Source organism: Pipistrellus hanaki (assembly GCF_964339955.1).
Source record: "Pipistrellus hanaki genome assembly, chromosome: 5".
Lineage (NCBI taxonomy): Eukaryota > Metazoa > Chordata > Mammalia > Chiroptera > Vespertilionidae > Pipistrellus > Pipistrellus hanaki.
Window position 1 is genome coordinate 81123184 of NC_140507.1, and position 10324 is coordinate 81133507.

Sequence of the window (10324 nt, forward strand, 5' to 3'; positions counted from 1 at the left end):
AGAGAAATTCGAGCCGCTCACGGTTCCATTTGGCCAAATTCAACTCCTGATCTTGATGGGCCTCAGTTTCCCCCATGGACGGCTCGGTGCTAATGGTTCTGCCTCCTTCTCCTGCCTCCTCCCGCCCCAGCTTCGCAAACGGAGGCAGAGAATGTGAGATAGGGGAGCGCAGAAAAAAAAAAGAAAAAAAGAAAAAAAAACCCGCAAAGCGACAGCGAAGGCTCAAGAGTGTTTTCCTCCACCTATTGGGTCTCCGGACCGCGCACGGACTGCGGGCTCTGGCGCGCCCTGGCGGGTGAGGTACGAGGCGGCCTGCCTCCGGGCAGCGGCCATCTTGGTAAAGGCAAGGTTCTAGATTGCCTGTACCTGCCCCTCCTGGCTCGCAAATATCTGAAGTGAGCACCAGGGATCGTTTTATAAACTATGCTTCTTGAAGAAAACGAATAAATGGCTGGTGGCCTTGGCTTGGGTCGGAGACACGGCCAGCACTTCCTTTACCAAGATGGCGGCGGTGCGTTGCGTCATCAGCGCGCGCCTCGGGAGCTCAGCACGCAAGCTCCACGGTGACGTCACGGAGGAGCGACCTGACCGGCGCCGGGGGTAGGAGGTAGGAGCGGCCGCGGTGCGGGCGGAGCTGGGTTTCGGGGTGCGGGTGGGCCGGGTGGGCGTCTGGGCCTGAGACCATTCCCCGCGAGGGCTAGAGGTGGGGTGCTCGGAGGCGGGGCCTCTTCCGGCGCCCAGTCTTTATGACGGCTGCCGCGGAGGCTGTGCCCATTAATACAGCTCGCGACTGAAGCCCAGAGGGATCGCGTCGTGTTCGAGTCCACCCAGGTCTGGCCCTGCCCTTGAGCAGCTGCCAGGCTTGGGATGACAGAGCTTCGTCCCCCGTGAGATCAGGACTGGAGAGAGGGACGATGGGCTGGGCGAGCCCAGAAGGGAGAGCCGGGGGGCGCTTCTTGAGGCGGAGGCTTTGCGCTTCATCTATTCTCTCTTACTTTCACTTCCAAGCAATTATGTGGTTCTTGGTTCTTGATTCCCACCTAAGTGTACCCCCTGTCCAGCCAGAGCCACTCCCCACATCCCTGATCCCTGCTGGAGCTCCCTGCTTCTGTCTCCTCCCCCATTTCTCATCCCAGTTTACTTCCTCCCCAATCTTAGAGGTTTCATCCCCATAGGTCTGCGCCTCCAGGCTCTAACACCCTCTGCACCCTCCCTTCACCCTGGAGTACAAATCCCTTTCCTATCCTGCCTCCCTCACGTTCCTGGGGGCTAGGATTTTCCTCTCCTTTAGACTTTTTCCTAGGTATCTCATCCAGGAAGTCTTTTGACTCACATCTCCCAGAAGCCCCCTTCAGGCTCCCCCACCTCCCATCCCCCTTGGCAGGTTCCTATCACAGCTCAGATCTCAAGTTGTCACTTTTTTTTTTTTTAATATATTTTATTGATTTTGTTCTGAGAGGAAGGGAGAGAGATGGAGAGTTAGAAACATCGATGAGAGAGCGATCAGCTGCCTCTTGCACACCCCCTACTGGGGATATGCCCTTGACCGGAATCGAACCCGGGACCCTTCAGACCCCAAGCCGATGCTCTATCCATTGAGACAAACCGGTCTCGGCTCAAGTTGTCACTCTAAATGCTTATTTCCCAGACAGCCTGGCAATCCCATTTGGGCAGGAAGCCCATTGGCTCCACCTCTTTCTCCAGGGGCTTGTATTAGGTGCTCAGTACATGCTTACTGGATGACACAGTGAGGGACTGTGTACCAGAGGAGAGCTGTCTGTCTTAGTCAGCCTGGGTTGCCATAACAAAATACCACAGACTAGGCAGCTTAAACAACAGATAATTTATTTGCTCACAGTTCTGGGGATGGCAAGTCCAAGATCAAGGCGCCATTTAATTTAGTTCCTGGGGCAGGCTTTTCCTGACCTGCAGACCGCCCACCTTCTCATTGTGTACGCACATGGTGGAGGGTAAGCTCTAGTGTCTTTTGCTCCAGGAGCACCAGCCCTATTAGATTAGGGCCCCACCCTATGACCACATTAATCTTTTTTTTAAAGTAGGATTTCCACCAAAGTGTCTTCTTTTTTAAAAAACAATATTTTATTTTTTACATAGAGGAAGGGAGGGGAATAGAGAGTCAGAAATATCGGTGAGAGAGAAACATCAATCAGTCGTCTCCCGCACACCCCCTACTGGGGATGTTCCCGCAACCAAGGCACATGCCCTTGACCGGAATCGAACCTGGGACCCTTCAGTCCACAGGCAAACATTCTATCCACTGAGCCAAACAGATCAGGGTTCTTTTTTTTTTTGGAAAAAAATATTTTTTGTTGACTTCAGAGAGGAAGGGAGATGGAGAGAGACTGAAACATCAATGATGAGAGAGAATCATTGATTGGCTGCCTCCTGCATGCCCCCTACTGGGGATTGATCCCTCAACCCAGGCATATGCCCTTGACTGGGAATCGAACTGGGGACCTCAATCCATGGGACAACGCTCAACCATTTGAGCCACACCAGCCAGAGCTGACCTCATTTAATCTTTATCGCCTCCTCCCCGGTTCTGCCTCCAAATACAGTCACAGCGAGGGTTGGGCCTTCAACATGGGAATTTTAGAGGGACACAAGCATTCAGTCCTGGGTTCTCAGTCTGAAGAGGGGGTCAAAAAAGCCGTGTCAGGCCTTGGGTTGAAGATGAGGGTGAGGAGATGCTGGGCAGAGTCCCTGTGAGTGGGCAGGGTTTTCACAGGAGGAGGGTGAGGGTAGGGTGTGTTAGATGAGGGCATAGCAAGAGCAGAGTTCCAGAGGCAGGAGGGGATGGGTGAGTGGGAAGAACAGTAAGAAGATGAGTTTGGACACGACACAGCATGAAGTAAATACTGGAGGAGCCCTGCAAATCAGCACTTGTTCATTCATTTGCCTAAAACATTTATTGAGCCCTGGCTGGTAGCTCAGTTGGTTAGAGTATCAATCTCATACAACAAGGTTATAGATTCATTCCCTGGTAAGGGCACATATAAGAAATAACCAATGAATGCATAAATAAGAGGAACAACAAATAACCTCTCTCAAATCAATAAATAAAAATTTAAACACATTTCTTGAGAGAAAAAAGAAAAACATTGTGCAAATGAATGAGGGTACTGGGGACACGGCAGTGACCAAGGTAGTCCCAGCCCTGCCCTTACGGAGCTCCCAGCTGGTGAGGAAGATGGGCGTTTGTTAGTCATATTATATAATGAACAGAAAGTAACCCAGACAAGGATCTCAAAGTTTGAGGTGTAAGAGTCAAGGGGATCCCAGGGAAGGCTGGGAGAAGTTTAAATAGGAGTTTACTAGATTAAAAGAGGAACAAAGAATAGCCACGTAGAGCACACAGCAAGTGCAAAGGCACTGAGGTGGGAACCCTCTGATATATTTGAAAAACAGCAAGGAGGCTGGTGTGTCTACTGCTGGATTCGCAAGGGAGAAATGGAGGGACTCACTGGAGTCGGGGTGAGGACTTTTCTCGGCTGTAACCTGGGCAGCAATCCCCACTCCTTGGTGCTTTCCTGGGGAAGCCGGGCCAGGTTTCTGGTGTGGATGCTCAGTAGTGAATGCTGCATTCAGTGTGGGGAAGGCCTAGAATCACCCCCACATCTCAAACAAGAAAACGGGGTTTGAAGGGAAATATATCAGTTATGATACTAGAGCCGAGGACTCAACCCTGAGTCTCCTGGGTCCACTGATCCCCAGTCTGTCCCGATCTTCCTTCTGGGGTTTGCTTCTGTGTCAGGTGAGGGTCCCTGTGGCTTCAGAGTCCTGATCTGTGTTGATGTTCTCTGAGGGACCTGCCAGGACCCTGGGGTGGAGCAGTGATTAAGAGCATGGAGTCTGGCCTGACCGGTAGAGTTCGGTGGTTGAGCATTGGCCTGTGAACCAGGAGGTCACGATTCGATTCCCAGCCAGAGCACATGTCTGGGTTTCGGGTTCAAACGCCAGTAGGGGTCCTGCATGAGGCAGCCTATATCAATGATTCTCTCATCGTTGATGTTTTTATCTCTTTCCCCCTCTTACCTTCTCTGAATCATTAAAAAAAAGGGGGGGGGGGAATGGGGGGCGGTGGGGAGAGACTGAGGTTGAAATCCAGGCCCCTTCACTGACCCCCTGTATGGCTCTGAGCCTGTCCCTTAACCTCTCTGCCTCAGCCTCAGGTCTCTCGTGTGTAAATGGGCACCGGGTACTTGAGCCTTTCCCCCTTAGAATGGGAATAAGGACAGTCCCCAGGATTGAGGCTTGGGACGCTTGTTTAGGTTGGTCCATGTGAAGTGCTCAGTGGAGGATGCCTCTGCTGCTGCTGGGGATGAAGTGGTTTAGAGCACACGCACAGCTTCATCCGACCAAACCTTCCGCTCCGCCCGCTGCATCATCGTCATCCCCTCAGCGTTCCGCGCCTCCCCCTGGTCAGCTAGAGAGGGCTTTGGAACAAACTAATCGGAAAGCGTTCCCGCCCTGCTCAAAGCTGCCTCGGCACTCCCCGTGCCTGAACACAGCCTCCCCCTCGCCTCAAGGCCTTTGCCTGTGTGGTGCCCTTCACCCTGAGTCCTCAGCCTCTGTCCTCCTGGGGCTGCCTCCAACCCATCCTTCAGGCCTCTGCGAGCGGTCTCCCTCCGGGGTTGTAAGAATTCACTAAGATGCTGCCTGTCAAGCACTCAGCCCAGCCGCACAGCTGCCGCAAACAGGAGCTGAAGTTAGAGTCTCTGCTGAGGGCTCAGCGATGGGCACCAGTCACGCAGCTGAGGGTGTGGAGTTAGAGGCTGCCTGTCCTAAGTCGGGGTGGTCCCACATTCCCTCCCCTTTATTCTTCTCCACGGTTCTGTGAGGGGTGAGGATGACTGGAGGGATGTGCATCAGCCCGTTTCCCAAATGAGGAAACCAGCCCAGCAGGCATGTGCCTTGGGCCATAGAGCACGTGGTCCTCAGTCAGTGCTTGGAGGTAGTGCTGTCCATGTCTCACCTCACAGCCTTCCCTTCCTCACCTGAAAGGCAGACTGGAGGTGAAGTGCCAAGCTCAGCCCCGTGTGACCAGGCCAGGTACCTCGGCTTTCCTGCCTTAGAATGGGAACAAATCCCCATATTTACGGCTTTGGGGCATTCATCGAATTGGTCCGTATAAAGTGCTGAGCAGAGGCTGGGCACAGGGAAATAGCTGGGACCTGCACAGACTATGTCCCCGCCGGACATAAGCTTCATGATTGCTACAGCACCTCCCAGCCGTGTGAGCCGGGCTGGGTCATTGCCATTCACAGCGGCTGCTGACCCAGCATGAGGGGGACTGAGGCTCAGTTCTGTGGGACCCAGGAACTAAAGCCTCAGAGGTGGCAGACTGGCCTGCAGAAGTCCACACTAACATGACTCACACCTAAAAAGCGAAGAGAACCCAGATGTCCATCAGGGGATGGATGGATAAACAAAATATCCGTTCACACAAGGGGATGTCACTCAGCCATAAAAAGGAACGAAGCAGTAACTCATGGTACAATGTGATCCTAGAAAACTTCATGCTGAGTGAAAGAAGCCAGATGCAAAAGACCACATGTGTGATTCCAGCTCTGAAATGTCCGGAACAGGCAGATCCACAGGGACAAAAAGCAGATTATTGGTTGCCGGGGCCGGGGGAAGGAGGGACTTGGGGTGATAGAAATGTTCTAGAACTAGTTAGAGGTGGTGATGATACAACATTGTGAATGTATGAAATGCCACTGAATTGTACGTTTAAAATGCTTCGTTTTGTGTCCTGTACATTTCACTCCAATACATGTTTAAAAAGAGAAATCACTAAATCTGAGTGCTTGTTTTACACATGAGGCCATTGAGGCCCCAAGGGGGTCCTGGCCGCCCAGGAGTGAGTCTGGGGCTCCTGGCATGGATGCCCCCTACTCACTGGTCCCCACCTCCTCCCACAGCCTGCTGAGGGATGCCCAAGAAGTTCCAGGGCGAGAACACCAAGTCAGCAGCAGCCCGGGCACGGAGGGCTGAGGCTAAGGCGGCGGCCGATGCCCGGAAGCACAAGGAGCTGGAGGATGCCTACTGGAAGGATGAGGACAAACACGTCATGAGGAAGGAGCAGCGCAAGGTCAGGGGCCCTGGGCTGCTGCGCCTGCGGCTGAGATGGGCACTGGTGGGAGAGGTGGTGGGAGGCCTCTGGGGCTTTGGCCTGAAGGGCAAGGAGGCACCGAACCCGGAGCGAGGGCGGGAGGGAGGCAGAAGCGGCAGCTCGTACAAAGGCCCTGGGGTGGCCAGGCCTTGGCTCGTTGGAAGGAAAACAAGGCAGCACCGCCCTCCGTGGGCTCGTTTCTCTCCTTCATGTGATGCTAGGGTCAGGTCACCCCGGCAGGTCTCACCTGAGGGGTGATTCTGCATCCAGGGAACACTTGGCAACATCTGGAGACATTTTTAAAAAAATCTTTTTTTAATTGATTTCAGAGAGGAAGGAAGAGGGAGAAAGAGAGAGAAACAACAATGAATGAGAATTATTGATTGGCTGCTTCCTGCACACCCGCTACTGGGGATCGTGCCTGCAACCTGGGCATGTGCCCTTGACTGGAATCAAACCTGGACCTTTCAGGCTGCAGGCCAACACTCCATCCACTGAGCCAAACCTGCTAGGGCATGGACACATTTTTGGTTGTCACAGCAGGTTGGTGGGAGGTGTTCCTGGCATCTGGTGGGTCAAGGCCAGGCATGCTGCTCAGACTGGGCCCCAAACAAAGACTGAGCCAGCCCAGACATCAGCAGTACCCAGGCTGGGAAATTCAGATAGACTCCCACTTCTGACCTGCTGACCTGGGCCTGCAGGACCTCGCAGGAGTTTATAAAGACACAGAAGAGGGCAGAGATAGCTGGCTATCCCTGATGGGTCCCAGTGCCAGGCACACAATAGGTGCTTAATGGTCTGGGAATGTTTGAGGGCTGGTGCTTACCTGTTTAGTCCAGTAGGTGGCGCCAGAGACCCACATAACAGACATCCTGGTTCCTGGGTTGGTCACACCTGCCTAGGATCCTGGGGATGCATTGGTGACTCCCGGCAGAGAACAGGGTTTCCTCCGTTGGAAAACTGATGAAGGTTGTGGAAAATAGCAGTGGTGATGCGCAGTCCCTGCACACCTAGATCATGGGGTGCCCGGGTATTGTGAGAGTTTTCCCATTGTCTTTCTGTGCAGGACTGGATCCTGCCTGGTTGTTAGTGGACATTGAATGTCACTGTTCCCTCCCCTCCTCCTCCTCACCATGCTACATCAGGCTTGTGGGGGTCTTTAAACTTTTCGATTTTCAACATTTTGACAACATAGCAAAGTTGAAAACCCAAAGGGAAAATCAAGTGTCTGCCAAAGATCCATTATGCAGACAGAAAAGCCAGGAACCTTTGACAGTCTGGGCCCTGGAAGCCCTCCCCAGGCCTTCACTTTGTGCCGTGGGGTCATCCCTATCTTCCAGATGAGGAAACTGAGGCTCAGAACACAGTGGCCTTGCCTGAGGTGCCTGAGCACGAAGTGGGAGCCCCGGAGCTGTACTCAGACACCCCTGGCCTTTAAACCTGCCCACACACACTTGGCGCCATGCAGGCAGGAGGGAAGCTCAGTGGGTATCCTCAGGCACATCAGCCCCTCTCCTGGGACATTCAGTCCAGCCAGAGTGTCACGGGGAATTGCAGGCCGGGACCACCCCGGAGGCATGGGAGGCAGATGGCGGGATTGTAGGCATGTGGGGGTGCCTGCAGTGCAGAACCCAGCCAGAGGCCACATGCCTACAGTGAGCACCTCACTGTCCCCGGAGCAGTGGAAGGGCAGTGACCCTGGGTAAGTTCTGTAGGCCAGATGTCCCCTCGCCCACTGGCATCTGGGTCTCCGTGGGGGCCAAGGTGCGATCAGTTCCGGCCACTGCTTTGCTAGACTGGGCACAGTGCCTCCTCCGAGGTCTCTTGACCCAAAACGGCAGAACTCTTGCCCCAGCTAGCAAATGGATTCAGACCCTCTGTGGCTCCCGTCTCCTTTGGAATCCAATACAAACTGCTCCCTAAGCCCCTGAGGCTCCTAAACTGCCCCCCCACCCCCACCCCAACACACACACACACACAGGTCTCCCTGTACACTTCCCATCCCCACTTCAGCTACACCATTCTCTCTGCTTCTCTGGTCATGCTGGGTGGTTCTTGCCTCCGGGTCATTACACCACCACTCTCCTTTCCCCAGCTCTCCTCCTGGCTGCTCCTCCTCTGGCCCAGGGGTCACTTTTTCCTTCCAGACCTACCCACCCACCTGTGTGGACAAGGTTCCCACGTTCCTATCTTCATATATGTTGGACCCTCGTGCTCCCAGCCATGTCTCCTGTGCCCAGCACAGGGTCTAGCACACTGCAGCATCTCGGACCACCTTGGTGGTAGGGTGGACCCACCCCTAACTGCCCCCTTACCCCAGGAGGAGAAGGAGAAGCGGCGCCTGGAGCAGCTGGAGCGCAAAAAGGAGACCCAGCGCTTGCTGGAGGAGGAGGACTCAAAGCTCAAGAACAGCAAGGCCCCCCGGGTAGCTGTGCCAAGCAAAGTCACCCGCGCCCAGATTGAGGAGACGCTCCGCAGAGACCATCAGCACAAGGAAGCCCAAGAATCAGGTGGGGCAGGGTCCCCTGTGGAGCTGCCCTCTTACACATTGAATAGGCAGCGGACCTCCCCACCCAGATGCCTGGGCTCTGCGTGCTGAAGCGGGGGAGGGGGAGCGATGGCCTGTGCCTGGAAGGCCTGCCCTGAGCGCAGGCACACCCTGTGGACGTGCTTGTGCTCCACTCCTCCCCCGGAGATGGGAGATGTTGCCCGAGGCTAGGGACATAGCAGCCCGTGTGAGCTTCTCACATGCCCAGCTCCAGCTCCGGAGGAGTGAAGAGGGCAGAGGGCTGAGCACCGATAGGGTAGGACCACCCCCTAGGACGGTCCTGGAAGGGCTTCTCTGCTCCAGTAGTGTTCCTGCCATCATTCTCATTTTCCCCTCCCTTTCCCCACTGTGTCTCTCTATCACCCGCTGGCTGCCCATCCCCAGCCGAGAAAGCCAAGAGCCACCTAGAGGTGCCCCTGGAGGAAAACGTGAACCGCCGAGTGCTGGAGGAGGGCAGCTTGGAGGCGCGCACAATCGAGGACGCCATCGCGGTGCTCAGGTAGCGGGGCGGGGCCTGAGCTCTGGGGGCGGGGCCTGAGTCTCGGACTCACCTCCTGGACCCCTTTGAAATCGTGTCCTCCCTGCAGTGTGGCGGAAGAGGCCGGCGACAGGCACCCGGAGCGCCGCATGCGGGCTGCTTTCACCGCCTTTGAGGAGGAGCAACTGCCTCGGCTCAAGCAAGAGAACCCCAACATGCGGCTGTCGCAGCTGAAGCAGCTACTCAAGAAGGAGTGGCTGCGCTCACCAGACAACCCCATGAACCAGCGGGCCGTGCCCTTCAACGCCCCCAAGTGAGCCCCGAACTGGGGGAGCAGCCCCACGAACTGGGAGAGCCGCCCTAGGGGCGGTCAGGGTCGTGACCCTGCTGCCCTCTCACCGGGTCAGCTCCCAGCGTTAGGCCCGGGCCAGTGTGTGTCCTGGGGGCTAACGGCGTCATCAGCCATGCCTCCCGCCAAGGGTCCCTCTGTGAGCGACACCCACCGCCCTCCTGTGTGCAGTCCTGGGCTGATGCCCAATAAAGGTGGTGGGTGAGGCAGAGTGTGGCCTTGAAATTGAAGTCTGGGGGGGCGGGGTTTGAAAGCTGCCTTCTGGGGGATATGCGATACACGGCCCAAGATGCTAAGAGCTCCCAGCAGCACTCCTGTTGCAGCACGCTACCCGAGACCTGTGCCCCTGCTCCTAAGGCGCTCCCTCCTGGGTGGGCCGTTTGTCCAGCGAGGAACCTGCACCACCGTTCCTGGATCTTGATGGGCTTCTGCAAGAGTGAGACTTGGAGAGCTGGAGGAGGCTCTGACTCGGGTCACTTAGGGAATGACTCAGGGGACGGGAGGAGAGGCGGGTTGCTGGCATCCTAAGCCTGGGTCAGAGTCGGCAGCCAAGTCACATGCTGTGCGCGGGGTCAGGAAATGCTGGCCGCTCTGCTGTTCCAGCCCAGGAGGCATCTGGTGGAGGCCTGGCAGGCTCCCAGGGGAGGGCTTTTCCAGAGCAGGCCTCCGTGGAAGATCAGTCAGATTCCATCTCAGGCAGGGCACTGGGCAGGCAGAAGCCCGGAGGCTGCAGCAGGCTGGTGGGTCTGGGTAGCAATGAGCATCCCTTCAGAGGCCACATGCCCGGGAAGGGCTGGGTGAATCTGAGCCTGG

At 55.7% G+C, this 10324-nt stretch overlaps 1 protein-coding gene across 1 annotated transcript; it reads left to right on the forward strand.

Moving 5' to 3' along the window:
• Nucleotides 1–520: 520 nt before the first annotated feature.
• Nucleotides 521–9720, forward strand: CCDC124 (coiled-coil domain containing 124). Its single transcript, XM_084886044.1, has 5 exons — nt 521–607; nt 5946–6115; nt 8457–8646; nt 9069–9183; nt 9272–9720. The coding sequence occupies exons 2-5, from the start codon at nt 5957–5959 to the stop codon at nt 9477–9479; spliced, it is 672 nt and encodes a 223-aa protein (XP_084742170.1). The 5' UTR covers nt 521–607; nt 5946–5956; the 3' UTR covers nt 9480–9720.
• Nucleotides 9721–10324: the final 604 nt, after the last annotated feature.

What these genes read in the sequence shown, in the direction of transcription:
- CCDC124 (XM_084886044.1), top strand. Translation starts at nt 5,957, where the DNA reads ATGCCCAAGAAGTTCCAGGGCGAGAACACCAAGTCAGCAGCAGCCCGG. An exon ending in TGAGGAAGGAGCAGCGCAAG is followed by an intron (nt 6,116 to 8,456) that starts GTCAGGGGCCCT and finishes CCCTTACCCCAG; the next exon opens with GAGGAGAAGGAGAAGCGGCG. An exon ending in CAAGGAAGCCCAAGAATCAG is followed by an intron (nt 8,647 to 9,068) that starts GTGGGGCAGGGT and finishes GCCCATCCCCAG; the next exon opens with CCGAGAAAGCCAAGAGCCAC.